General features: G+C 37.9%; 1 protein-coding gene across 1 annotated transcript in view; it reads right to left on the reverse strand.

Annotated features, from left to right (window-relative positions):
* LOC114688201 (vomeronasal type-2 receptor 116-like) overlaps positions 1-13,788 on the reverse strand; it is a 29,425-nt gene extending 15,637 nt beyond the window's left edge. Inside the window, exon 1 of the mRNA XM_028862824.1 lies at positions 13,577-13,788. Within this exon, the coding sequence (XP_028718657.1) occupies positions 13,577-13,788 (212 nt within the window). The remainder of the gene's footprint in view (positions 1-13,576) is intronic.
* Between the last annotated feature and the right edge of the window lie 1,326 nt (positions 13,789-15,114).

Consider the following 15,114-nt stretch of genomic DNA (forward strand, 5'->3'; position numbering starts at 1 on the left):
TCCGCCTGGCTCTGCCTCCCGAGTGCTGGGATTAAAGGCGCGCGCCACCACCGCCCGGCTTCAATGGGACCTCTTAAAACTGAGAAGCTTTTGTACAGCAAAGGATAGGGTCAATAAGGTAAAGCGATAGCCTACAGAATGGGAAAAGATCTTCACCAACCCCACATCTGACAGAGGACTGATATCCAAAATATATAAGGAACTCAAGAAATTAGACATCAAAACGACCAACAGTCCAATTAAGAAATAGGCTATAGAATTAAACAGAGACTTCTCAACAGAGGAAACTCAAATGGCTGAAAGACATTTAAGGAATTGCTCAACATTCCTAATCATCAGCGAAATGCAAATCAAAACAACTCTGAGATTTGACCTTATGCCTGTCAGAATGGCTAAGATCAAAAACACTGAAGACACTTTATGCTGGAGAGGATGTGGAACTAGGGGAACTCTCCTCCACTGCTGGTGGGAATGAAAGCTTGTACAACCACTTTGGAAATCAATATAGCACTTTCTTAGAAACTGGGAATCAATCTGCCCCAAGATCCAGCTATACCACTCTTGGGCATATACCCAAGAAATGCTCAATCATACCACAAGAGCACCTGCTCAGCTATGTTCATATCAGCATAGTTTATAATAGCCAAAACCTGGAAACCACCTAAATGCCCTTCAACTGAAGAATTGATAAATAAATTGTGGCACATATACACAATGGAATACTACTCAGTAAAGAAAAATAATGACATCATACGGTTTGCAGGCAAATGGATGGATCTAGAAAAAATCATCCTGAGTGAGGTAACCCAGACTCAGAAAGACAAATATGGTATGTACTCACTCATAGGAGGACACTAGAGGTGGAACAAGGATGACTGGACTGCTACTCACATCACCAGGGAGGCTTCCTGGAAAACAGGACCCCAAGAAAGACTCGAGGATCGTCCAATGACAGAGAAATGGCTGAGATCTACATGAACAACCTGGACATGAGTGGGAGTAATGATGGGCGAGGGTTGAGGGAAAGAGAGCCTGTGGGAACGGGAGATCCCAGCTGGATCAAGAATAGAGAGGAGGAACAAGGAATAGGAGACCATGGTAAATGAAAACCACATGAGAAAAGGAAGAAACAAAGTGCTAGAGAGGCCCACAGAAATCCACCAAGATACCTCCACAACAGATGGCTGGCAATGGTCGAGATACTGCCGGAACTGACCTACTCTGGTGATGCGATGGCCAAACACCCTAATAGTCATGCCAGAAACCCCTTCCAAGGACTGAGGAGTCTGGATGCAGAGATCCACAACTAGGCCCCAGGTGGAGCTCCAGGAGTCCAATTAGCGAGAAAGAGAAGGGTTTATATGAGCAAGAATTGTTGAATCCAAGGCTGGATAAAGCACAGGAACAAATAGCCAAATGAATGGAAACACATGAACTATGAACCAAAGGCTAAGGGGCCCCCAACTTGATCAGGCCCTCTGAATAGATCTCTGAAGTATTCGAAGGCCACCTGACCAAACATCCTAATTATCATGCTAGAAACCCCATCCAATGACTGAGGGAACCGGGTGCAGAGATCCATGGTCAGGCCCCAGGTGGAGCTCCAGGAGTCCAATTGGTGAGAAAGAGGAGGGTTTGTATGAGCAAGAATTTTTGAGACCAAGGTTGCAAAAAGCACAAGGATGAATATACAAACGAAAGGAAACATGAACTATGAACCAATAGCTGAGGAGCCCCCAACTGGATCAGGCCCTCCGGATAAATAAGACAGTTGATTAGCTTGATCTGCTTGGGAGGCATCCAGACAGTGGGACTGGGACCTGTCCTCAGTGCATGAACTGGCAGTTTGGAACCTGAGGTTAATACAGGGACACTTGGCTCAGCCTGGGAGGAGGGGACTGGACCTGCCTGGACTGAATCTACCAAGTTGAACTCAATCCTTGGGGGAATCTTTGCCCTGGAGGAGATGGGAATGGGGGCTAGGCTGGGGGGAAGGCAGGGATGGGGTGGGAGGAGGGAGAACAAGGGAATCCGTGGCTGATATGTAAAATTAAATTTAATAAATAAATTTAAAAAATAAAAATAATTAATTAATTAATTAAAATAAAGGAGAGGAAACCATGCACAAGCTGATAAGAATAGGCAGCCAAATTCCAAAACCACCACCAATTTCCAGAATTTAAAAGCCTGAACCATGAAAGGACACTGGTGGAATTCAGGTTTATCTGGTAAATGGAATACTTGCACCAAATGTGAGGTCGAGCTGCTGGCCTTGTGTACATCCTACTTCACAAATGAGTCTGTCAGATATGCTAAGCCTGTGGGCTGAAGATGAAGTCCCAATGTTGCAGAGAAGCCTTGGGCGACTCTCCAGGCAGCTGGCTGTTTCTGCCAACTCACACTTTTTGGAAGTCTCTTGTTTGCACTTCATGCTTAACTAGGTAATATTATTTCCTACATGGGGTTCTGAAGGAGTTGAAGATTAGATAGTTATAGTTATAAATTTCCTTGCTATGAAATTTCAGGAAAGAAACTCATTAAGGAGATATAAAATATAAAAATTTGAAAGACATAATAAGATAGTTTTCTGTTGGTAATATATAAATTAGGATAGAAAGTGAATCAGGTACATTTTGGGCTCACCAAAATAAGAGAGATAATGGAATATTTTCACTGATTTTGCCAAATACAAATAGACTAGATCTTGTAACTGTAACTTTTGCTTGGTAACTATTCCATTATATGTAATTTTATTATGTCAAAGTTAAACCTTCCTTTTGAATTAGACAGAAAAGGGACAGTGCAGTGGGATAAAGCTCTTGTACATTGGTTTAATAAAATGCTGATTGGCCTGTAGCCAGGCAGGAAGTACAGGCAGGGAGAGAAGACTAAAAAAATTCTTGGAAGAAGGGCAGAGTCAGGAGTCACCAGCCAGACACAGAGGAAGCAAGATGTCAAGGCAGAACTGAGAAAAGGTACCAAGCCACTTGGCTACACATAAATAAGAATTTTTATGGGTTAATATAAATGTAAGAGCTAGTAAGTAATAAGCCTGAGCTAATGGCTAAGCAGTTATAATTAATATAAGCCTCTGTATGTTTACTTGGAGGACACAAGTGGGAGAGATTTATCCCTACTGCCAGCCAGCAGGGATACAGGAAAACTTCCACCTACAGAATCTGAAAGCCAGAAGGTCCTGGACAGACATAATGCAGACACTAAGAGACCATGGATCCTAACCTAGTCTATTATACCCATCAAAACTCTCAATTGCCATAGACAGAGTAAACAAAATATTCCATGATAAAACCAGATTTAACCAATACCTATTCACAAATCCATCTCTACAGAAAGCACTAGAAGGAAAAATCCAACCGAAAGAAGTTAGATACAAACATGAAAACATAGGTAATAGATAATCCCACACTAACAAATATCAAGAAAAGGGAAACACAGAATACGACCACCAAAAAATTACAGGAATTAACAATCACTGGTCATTAATATGCCTTAATATCAATGGACTCAATTCAGCTATAAAAAGACACAGGCTAGCAGAATGGATACAAAAACACGATCCATCTTTCTGCATACAAGAAACACACCTCAACTTCAATGACAGACATTAACTCAGAGTAAAAGCCTGGGAACAGACTGTCCAATCAAATGGACTTATCCCATATTTAAGTACACCATAAGCTGGTGTACTTATCCCAATATTTAACAAAATAAACTTTAAACTAAAATCAATAAAAAAATTAAAAAATTACATATTTATCACAAGAAAAATCCACCAAGATGAAGTTTCATTTATGCCCCAAATTTATTTATTTACTATAGAAGTTCATCTGAACAAGGGCACCCACATTTGTAAAAGAAACATCAATAAAGCTTAAATCATACATCAAATCCCACACACTAGCAGTGAGAGACATCAACACCCTACTCTCATCAATGGACCGGTCTGCCAGAGAGAAACTTGTCAGAAAAATGAGTGAAGTAATATATGTTATGACTCAAATGGACTTAATACATATCTACAGAACATTCCATCCTAACAAAAAAGAATATACCTTCTTCTCAGTACCCCATGGAAACTTCTCTAAAATTGACCACATGCTTGGACAAAAAGAAAATCTCAACAGATTAAAAAAAATGGAATAACCTCCTGTGTTTTATCTGACCACCATGCCTTTAAGTTAGATTTCAAAAACAAAAAATTACACAAAGCCTATAATAACATGGAAACTGAATTATGCACAAGTGAATTACCACTGGGACAAGGAAGAAATAAAGAAAGAAATTAAATATTCTCTAGAATTCAACTTAAATGAATGTACATCATAGGGTAACTTATGGGACACTACAAAAGAAGTGTTAAGAGAAAAATTCATACATAGCACTAAATGCCCACATAAAGAAGATGGAGAACTGTGGTACATATACACAATGGAGTACTACTTAGCAGTAAAGAACAATGGCATCATGAGGTTTGCAGGCAAATAGATGGAACTAGAAAATATCATTCTGAGTGAGGTAACCCAGACTCAGAAGGACAAACATGGTATGTACTCACTCAACAGTGGATATTAGATGTAAAGCAAAGGACAACCATACTACAACCCACAGCTCCAGAGATGCTAGCAAACAAGGAGGGCCCTAATAGGGACCCTGTGAAGGGTAAATAGATGAGATCTTCATGAGCACACTGGGCATGAGTGGGGTAGGCAATGGAGGGCATGGATAGGGGTTGAAAACATAAGGGAATGGGAAGTTTGAGCTGGAAGAGGGGCAGAGTGGGAGAGCAAGGAGAGAGATACCATGATAGATGGAGACATCATAAGAATAGGGAGAAACATGGTGCTAGGGAATTTCCCAGGAATCCATAAGGATGACCCCACCTTAGACTACTAGCAATAGTAGAGGGGGTGCCTGAACTGACCTACCCTCGTAATCAGATTGGTGTATACCCTAACTGTCATCATAGAGCCTTCATCCAGTAACCTATAGAATCAGATCCAGAGACTGGATCTCAGCTAAGCACCAGGCTGAGCCTCAGGAGTCCATTTAATGAGAGAAAAGAGGGATTCTGTGAGGAAGGGGCATCAAGATCATGATGGGGAAACGTACAGAGACAACCAAACCAAGCTAGTGGGAACTCATGAATTATGGACCAAAGGCTATGGAGTCCCCATGGGACTGGACTAGGCCCTCTACATAGGCCAGACAGTTATTTAGCTTGAACTGTTAAGAGGCCTCCTGGAAGTGGGATCAGGATCTGTCCCAGGTGCATGAGCTGGCTTTTAGGAGCCCAGTGCCTATGGTGGAACACCTTACACAGCCTTGGTGTAGGAAGAGGGCCTTGGACCTGCCTGAACTGAATGTAGCAGTCTCTGCTGACTCCCCATGGGAAGCCTTACCTTGGAGGAGGTGTGAATGGGGTGTGGGTTGGAAGGGAAGCCTAAGGCGTGGGAGGAGGGAGGGAAGGGAGATCTGTAGTTTGTTTGTAAAATAAATAGGAAAAAATTTTAATAATAAGAGGAAATACAAACCAAACAACGCAAAAATAAAAAAAGAATACTTTGTATAACTATCAAGTCTCCCTTAGAGAAAACTAATTTTCTCTTTACCACTGAGGTTAGGGATGGAGGCTTGTGATAGCTTTGAGATAGCTTCTGCATTAAAAAAGGGGGCTTGTGTCCACTCAGTTCACTTGTGTTCACCTCTCAGCACAGGCCCTGCATCTGTCTTGTACTGTACAGGTCCTGGGCAAGTTTCTGCGTTTATCTGAGTTCACATGTACAGCAGTCCTGCTAGGTTGAGATGACTTTGTTTCCTCAGTGTTGTTCATCTTCCCTGGCTCTTACAATGTTTCCACCTCCTCTTCTGCAGCATTCCCTGAGACACAAGGGAATGGGTTTTATGAATACATCCCATTAGGACTGACTATGCTACACTTGCAGGTAACTTCTCTGGTGATGGCTGAGTAAAACACGTATCTATGTATATAGCAAAATGCCCTATGGAGTCATTTTATTTCTACATTCCTATAGCAAAACAATAGTATTTGGCTTCTGCCTAGGTCTGTGGCCTATCTAGTCTCATGTTCTTGGCCACCTGAACAGTGTTGGATTTTCCTTACTCTACTCAGTAGCGATTCAGTGTGGCTGGCATTTAAAAAAATTCCATATTTTTGACCAATAGTATTATTCTCTCTTTGACAAAAATCAGGTGACTATATGAGTGTGGGTTTATATGTCTTTATATATTCTCAATTCCATTCCATTGTTCAATCAAAAACATGGTTTTTGTCCTTAACAGCTCACCAGGAGAAGGCTTCTGACTGCACTGTGATCCCAAACACCTGGTGCAGCCCTGTCCAGCTAATAAAGACTTCATTTGGCTTAAACCCACTTCTGGGAATTCTCTAGTGAACACCACACAACAGTAGCTTTTTAAAAATCTTTCATTGTCTTAAAGATTTTATTGCATCTGTCTTTCACCTCCTTGGTTACACTTATCCACTGATACTTTATTTGGGGAGTTATTTTCAGAGGGATTGGTTTCTTGATTTCTTTCTCAGTATGTTTAGCATTTGTCCATCACATTTTCTGTGAGGCTTTTGTATCCTGCTGTGCTACTGAATGTCTGTATCAAGTGTATAGATTTCTGAGACAGTCTTCAATATCTTTTATGGTATTTCATTACATCATCTGCAAGTAAAGATGCTTTGGCTCTTTTCCTATCTGTAACCTCTCTGTTTCTATCATTTCCCTTATTTCTCTTGGTAGGAATACACATTCTATGTTAAACAGAAGTGGTGAGGACGGATCTCCTTGTCTTTTTCAGAAGTTTATTGAAACATACTCAGTTATTTTTTTATTTCTGTTGATGCTAGCTGTAGGTTTATTATATGTTACTTTTATAGTACAAAGGTACATTCTTTGTATCCCTATTTTCTCCTAGACTTTTATCATGAAATGCTCTTGGTTTTTATCAGAGGCCTTTAATCAGCTGATCAATTTTTTCTGTACTTTAGTCTTTTTTTATGGTGTCTTACATTAATTAATTTAGGAATGTTCAACCAGCCTAACATGTCTTGGATGAGACAACAAGATTATGGCATATAACCATTTTGGTGTGTTCTGAAATTTAGTTTTCAAGCATTTGATTGGTGTCTATGTTCTTCAGATACTAATCTATACTTTTTCCATTTTTGGTAGGGTCTTTGTATGTTTTTGAAATCAGAGTAATACTGCCTGATTTCATAAAGTGTATGTTCTTTCTTCTCCTTTTTTGATATATTAGTGTAAGATCTTCTTTCAAAGTTTTGTACAATTATGCACTGACTCCATCTGATCTTGAATTTTTTTTTACATAGAAGATTTTTAATTAATGTTTTGATCTCACTGGATGTTATGGGTCTATTTAACTTAATAATGTTATCTTGATTTAATGTCGGTAGAAAATATGTATATCTGGAAATTTATTCATTTCTTTAAACTTATTCAATTCAGAGGAACATATATGTTTTTAAATGTCTCTTTACAATTCTCCAAATATCCTCAGTGTCTGTTATAATGTCTCCCTTCCATCTCTAATTTTATTAATTGTGATTCTTATTATGATATTATTATAATATATAAAAAAATATAGTTATTATAAAATTTACTAATTTTGATTATGTTTTTGTTAATTGGCTCAAGTTTTGTCAGTCTTTTATCTATAGTTTCATTCATTCTTTGTATAGATTTTTTCATTTGTAGGTCATTAATTATTGCCCTGATTTTGATGATCTCTTCCCACTTGCCTTTATGACTTGTTATTTGTTCTTATATTTTCAAGGCTTTCGGGGTGTCTCATCAAGTTGTTAATTTGTGATTTCTGAGACTTTCTGATGTGGATTCACAGTGCCCTAAAACTTTCCTCTTATGACCATTTTCAGTTTTCCCACAGGTTTAGGTATCTTGTGATTTAATTTTCACTCAACTCTTAGAATTTTTCAAGTTCCTTTTTTATTTCTTCCTTCAATTGAGTTTGATTCAGTTTTGTGTAACTTAACGTCCATAAATTTATTTTTTCACTTTTTTCTTTTGTTGTTTCTATCCTGATCTAGTCCATGAAGGACTGATAGAATGCAGGATGTGATTTTAATTTTTCTGCATTTCAGAGACTTGCTTTTATCTTAATATATGGTGTATTTTGCAGAAAGTCCCATGAACTGCAAGGACGAATGTGTAATCTCTAGCTTTTGGTTGCAATGTTCTACAGGCATATGTTGCATCTATTTGATTTTGCAGAACTCCAAATATAGAGGACCACAAAAAGCTTTACAATATAATAAAATAGTAGTGACAGTTAGTATACAGGGCCACAAAAGGATGCAGAAAGCTGCAAATGAGAAAGATGAAGTCACATTTAAAGGGAGACCCATCAGAATAGCAGCAGATTCTTTCAGTAGAGACTAGAAAGCCACAAGGGATGGATGTTCTACAAGTCATGAAACAGCACCAGTGCTCCAGCAGACTAATATAAACAGCAAAACTGTCACTCATAGAAAGAGGTAAAAGAAAAATTTTCATGATAAAAGAGGTTGAAGGAAATTATCACCACTAAACCAGTTCTACAAAGGAAACAGGAAGGAATAGTTAGGTCTGAAGAAAAGGCTAAATATATCCAAGATGGTAGGGAGCAATGAACAACTCTAGAATACTGAATAATAGACATCTAATAGAACAATTCAAAACAACAACAACAACAAATGACAGGAAGTAATACATACCATCCAATAGTAACTTAATGATCTCATGGACAACATAAATAGATTGAATCAGAAAACAATACCCAGGATTTTTCTGTCTCCTACAAACACAATTCACAACCATGATAGACCTCAATTACAGTTAAAGGATGGAAAAAGAATCCCAAGCAAATGCAAGTAAAAACTTAGCATGCGTAACTCATAAGGTGTGATAACTAAGGCATCAAACAAAACCTACTCAGAAGAAATAGTGAAGCATACTTTCTACTCATTAAAGGGAAAAATCCAACAATAGGGCATTACATTCTAATCATGTACACATTAAACACAGGAGTCCCCAACTGCACTAATGAAACAGTATTAGATTCAAAAGGACAGATCAACCCCAAAACAGAGATGGTGAGTGACTTCAATTCCCCACTTTCGACAGACAAGTAATACAGAATAAAAATCCTCAATAGAGAAATTCAGAAGTCAAAGAACATCATAAGTCAACTCCATCTTTATATTGAACACACCTAGTGCATTACTAATTCTCTAGATAGCTGATGTGTTTACAGAAATTACTGCTGGTCCACTGTGCATATAGCAGCCTTCAACAACACACCCACATGAAACAATACTTTCAAAATGCTCTCAAAACATGGGTGTCTGGCCCAGAAACATTATTTTATACAAACCAATAGGCTATGATGCTCAAAATCTTGAGAAGACAGTTTCAACACAAAACATATTAATTTAAAAGCTTTTAAACAACTATAGAGCACAGATGATGTAAATAAGGACTACTTTATGTTTCTATGCATTATGTACACATCAATGCAAAAAATGGGAGAATGTTTCTCTGTTTCACTGTGAGCACACAGATGTGGAGCTTGGAATTTTGTTCTCATGGAACCCAAGATACAAAATCACTGTGGTCAACTACATAGGATTTTATATCCCCTCTTAAATTTATTAAATATAATTTTTTATTAAAAGATATTCACAAACTGTGTTGTTTTATTTGGTCTACTTACAAAGTATTTCTTGCACTTAAGAGCATCAAGAAAGATTTTTCTAAAGGAATGCTATTATTAAATATATAAATATTTATTTGGGTTTCCTTATACTTTCTATATAGTCCAAGCCTGCCTTGAAAACCGGTCTGTGCCAAACAAATGCTCAAATTATAGGTGTGCACCACCACAATATCCAGCAACATACTTGGTTTGGATAGTACATGGTTCATGGTTTGCCAGAAAATATATAATTATGATTAAAGTTGAAAGGAGAACATATTAACCTCCATAATTTAATCACTGTACATTTTTACATATGACGATTTATCATTCTCTACTCCATAAATAGATATTGACATCATGATAATAAATATATTCAAAACATGCTTAAAATTCTATGAGCTTGTATAATATTACTGAGAACCATGGCAATTCAAAGCTTAAAGAAATCAGTGCAAATAACCGAGGATTAAACAGAAAAGATGTGCCATTACTGAAAATATAGTTTTGATAATTGATAATTATTAATATTTTAAGAAGTATGAGAATGGTGTCAGAATTCACAGATTGGTCAGTAGGAAAAGCAGGAAAGCATCAAGATCCTACGTGGGTTGCTAAGTGTTTCCAGCCTCACATCATTTGCACTCTATAGCCAAAGAGATTCAATAAATATTCATTCTTCTAAATAAAATGGATGAAGGTAACTCAATTTACAACTTGATATTTACCTAATCTTTTTATTTTCAGAGAAAACCCAATCATTGAAAGTCTGAATTATTATGAAAGGAAAAAGCTGTAGTATATTTAACATGTTTTTCCCCCTGTTATTTTAGATTAGGGATTCATGACCAAAGATGAACAAGAATAAAAGATAAGCAAATTGTTGAATACCCTATCTGTCATCATAGAGCCTTCATCCAGTAACTGATGGAAGCAGATACAGAGATACAGAGCCAAGCAACTGGCTGAGCTCCAGGAGTCCATTTGAAGAGAGAACAAGGAGCATCAAGATCATGATAGGGAAACCTACAGAGACAAACAAACAAAACAGGTGGGAACTCATGAACTTTAGACCAACAACTGTGAAGCCTCCACGGTACTGGACTAGACTCTCTGCATAAGCTAGACAGTTGTATAGCTTGATCTGCTTAAGGGGCCCCTTGTCAGTAGGATTAGGATCCATCTCTGGTGCATGAGCTGGCTTTTTGGAGCACACTACCTATGGTGGGACACCTTGCACAGTCTTGAGGCAGGGGGAGGGTCTTGGACCTGCCTCTACTGAATGGACCAGGCTCTGCTGACTCCCTATGGGAGGCCTTACCTTGTTGGAGGAGGGAAAGGGGTGTAGGTAGGGAGTAGAAAGGCTGAAGGAAAAGAGAGGAATCTGTGGTTGGTATGTAAAATGAATTAAAAATTCCTTAATTAAGAAAGATAAATAGACTTTGTACAATTAAAAGTTCTTGTTTTTTTTACACCTTCAGAATGAAATATTGTAAATATTTACAATAAACCTTACATTCTAAAATATTTTCAAATAATCTGTAACCAGATATTTATGTCCTTCAATTTGAAAAATACTGAAAAATGGTGAATATCCACAGTAAACTAGAAAAAAATCTTAAAATCTGACTTTTCATGTTTATCTAGTACATGAATTGTTTGAAGTTATTGATACACAAATGCACACATAACTGATGCAATGCAGCTTGGACATACTAAGTCAGCCATATTTCTAAGTTAGTGTTAAGGAAAAGCACACTAATACCCAGTGAGAGAAACTATATATCATTATTACTTTGCAGGGAAATTAACCACTGTGCATAAAAGATTCTATAGTGTGCATCAACATGTGCTTATGTAGATTAATCTGTTTTAATCAGATGGTAGACATGTTTTGTACCTATTAGACATTAATATGTACTTATCAAATATTTATTGACCATCTTTCAACAAGAAAGTAAAATCCAATTAGATAATTAGTCCACACAAAAAGAGTGAAATAGAAAATAATGCTACACCCAGAACTCATGATCTTTTGTAGTTATGGCAATGTAGATGAATATACTTATAATTCTACCATTAGAACATGAGGAAATTTAACTGGAGAAGGACAGAACAATACACTTTTGTAATTACATATATACTTTCCCACACCTTTGTAAAAAGTTTATCAAAAGCATGACAACAGTTGTGATCCTTGCAGTGTATATAGTTGCATATACCTCACTCTCTATGAAAAGCATAATTTGAAAATGAGTTGTCTAAATCAAACATATTGGCTTTTGTAGCTTTTATAATTGCAAGTTTATTTTAGTTTTATTTTTTCATCATAAGATATTAAATCAAACTTACACAACACTCTCTTCATTTACATATTAAACAACCCAGCCACAAAGAACTCACATTATTACAGTATCTTTGGAGGCATGGGGGTGCTGCTGTATAAGCTGAAGAGGGACTTAGGCTGATGCACAGTGGTGCCTGAGCTGCTGAGATTGGAGAGCAGAGAAGAAGAGGGGGAACGGGAAATAACAGAGACACCATTATTAACAGGACAGCAGTAAAGCAGATGCATCTCCTTCCTGCATACAAAGTCAAATGTCTGGTAGACCATAGAGCTTCTTAACTTCACATGAAGTAAGCAATGATCCCTGGAGCCAGTAGACCCTTCCACAGAATATTTTATCCAGTTGCCAATTTTTAAATTTCCCCTGCTGCCTTCATTGTATCATTTCAGAATTAACCTTTTACAATATCCTTCATGTAAAATGACATTCCCTGCTTGAACATTTTTCCTCTTCCATTGCTGAACTGATTACTTTCTTCACAGCCACAGCTCAGTAGACACAGTATTGCCATACTGACATTTATCCATCCTCAGTCTTATGTTTATTTTAGGTGATTTTCCACCCATTGCCTCCAACCTAACTCTTGAATATGTATTTCCATGTTGAGTTCAGACTTGAGAGCAAGCTGCACTTCTCATTTTCAGACACTTATTGTTTGGTTACCTATAGCTGTGAGCAGGTCAGTGCGAGATAAAACACACCTGACTTCTTTTAGACCCTAACATACATGATTGTTTCTCTCTAGCAGAACCTGAGATACCTCAATTAGACTTGTCTGACACAATGTCTTAATCTTGCATCTATGAGAATAAGTAGAAGCAGTCCTCAGAGGCTCCGTCACAATTGAGGGGCACACAGAAACACATTCATAACAATGAACAAATACACACTGTATTTTCATGGCGCAAACAGGTAAGCATCTAAGTTATCAGATAATACAAATATTAGACGTCAGATAAAGAATCTGAAATAGATGAAGATATTTCTAAAGCAGAAAGTTGGTCCGATTGTCTATTTCTGACATCCCTGCTCCAAAATCTTGAGCAGCAAACACACATAACACTTGTCACTCACACACAACGAAATTGCTGGCCACTAACTCCAGTGGCATTCATTTCTTCTCACAGGGGCAGAGCTAGACTTCTAGAGTCCCACCAAATACTCTATCATACTTTTATTATCTAATCCATCTACAGTAGAGCTAATATTGAAAACATCCAAATCCTGAGGAGTAAGAGGCTTGGCTGAGAATATGGGGGATCTTCCCCCTTGTCTACTGTGGGAAAAAATGAATAAAACCCAAATTCTCATTTCCCCCTTGAAAGCACAAGATGAGTCACTAAGAAGACAGCACCAGAGAAGAGATCTAGGAATGGAAGAGAGGAAAAATGATGTTGGAATCCATACTTCCATCAAGGCATATGAGTGTCAAAGTTAGATAATGAATAAATGGAAAAAAGACATACTCAACCATAAAATCTCTGTTAAATTTAATCATCCGCCAATCAGTTTTGTTGAGTGGATAGATAGCATATGCAGGAAAAAACCCAGTAATCACCACATTTCCTTTACCAATTAAACGGTAATTCATTCTGACTAAGCACTCACTGCTGCTGTAGTAGCACTCAAGGACAGGAATCTGCAGAAAGCAAGAGATAAAAATCCAAGAGAACAGCATGTTAACAACATATCTGGCCACACATGAGCATCATAGCATGAACTCCAAGCATCCAGTGTGGATGTGCACAGCTCATATGTGTGTGCATGTTTGTTTAGAATTTTATTGGTGACTGGAGCTATGCCTTGAATCATCCCAAGTTCTTCCTGACAAGACTCTTCACTCCCCTGTGGAATTATCCAATAATTTCTTCCCTCAGGCTTTGAATCTCAGGCCCCACATTAATAATCACAAGATGGATGAAAAATATTTTTATGATCTTCTCCAGCCATAGGCAGTATGACTTCATCTAAGATCAGACAGAACCTGTCCCAAGGCATGGAATTCTTGTTGGATTTGGCTGTTAGTGTGAACCTTGAAACTTCTTTTGAGAAAGCCATTTTTGATGATACAAACATGTGAAACCAGATGAAGCAATAGTAGATGAAAGGGAAAAGGATCAGAAAAGGCCCATGACAGGCCTGACCAAGTCACAATACCAGGCTCAATGCTCTCTAGACTAGAGCCGATCAATTGCTTTACCTTCCAGCATTCCATGAGTCATGGAATATTATTTCTTCTACAAATGTATGTCTCAATGAATATATTATGTCTCTGGTTGACTCTGAATACTTCTGTCTTTTTCTGACAAAAAATAATGATTCTGTTGAATTGACTTCTAAATGATTAACTTTATGTCAATGAAAAAATCAAGTTTCCTGTTTGAATCTGAACTTTGACCTTCTGCAATATTTTTTTATCCACTATGAATCACTGAATCAACATATTGTCATGATACACTCTATTTCTTGAACATTAGGTCCACTGTGGTGATCTATTGTGTTTCCCAATACACTGCCCCCCCCACAGTACCTGTATGGAGAAAAGAGGAAAAGTTCAGCCATCATATAGACGTCAAGTAATAGTAGCACATGCCTTTAATCATATCACTTGGGAGGCAGGGATCTGTCTGGTTCTCTGTGAGTTCAAGGACACACTGGGAACAGAGGTGATATATGCCCAGTACTAGCCATAGAGGCCTGGAGGTCTCTACAGATGGACAGGAAGTAATTATCTGGGCTGAGAATGCAAGTGAGAGAACAGAACAGAAAGGCATATAGGTGTGGGTAGACAGAAAGTATCTTGCTTTGGAGGTTGCAGAGTTGGTGAGGTGAGGTTAGCTGTGGCTTTTTCTATTCCTCTGATCTCTCTCAGGCTTTAACCCCAATTTCTGGCTCCACGTTTTTATTAATAAGACCATTTAGCAATTCATCTGTAATTGGTGCTCCAACAATTGTGGCAAGAATTCAATAAAAATCTGCGTGTGGCCTTACAGGCCCTTTGGCT

The sequence above is a fragment of the Peromyscus leucopus genome, chromosome 1 (assembly GCF_004664715.2).
Source record: "Peromyscus leucopus breed LL Stock chromosome 1, UCI_PerLeu_2.1, whole genome shotgun sequence".
In the NCBI taxonomy this organism is placed as follows: Eukaryota; Metazoa; Chordata; class Mammalia; order Rodentia; family Cricetidae; genus Peromyscus; species Peromyscus leucopus.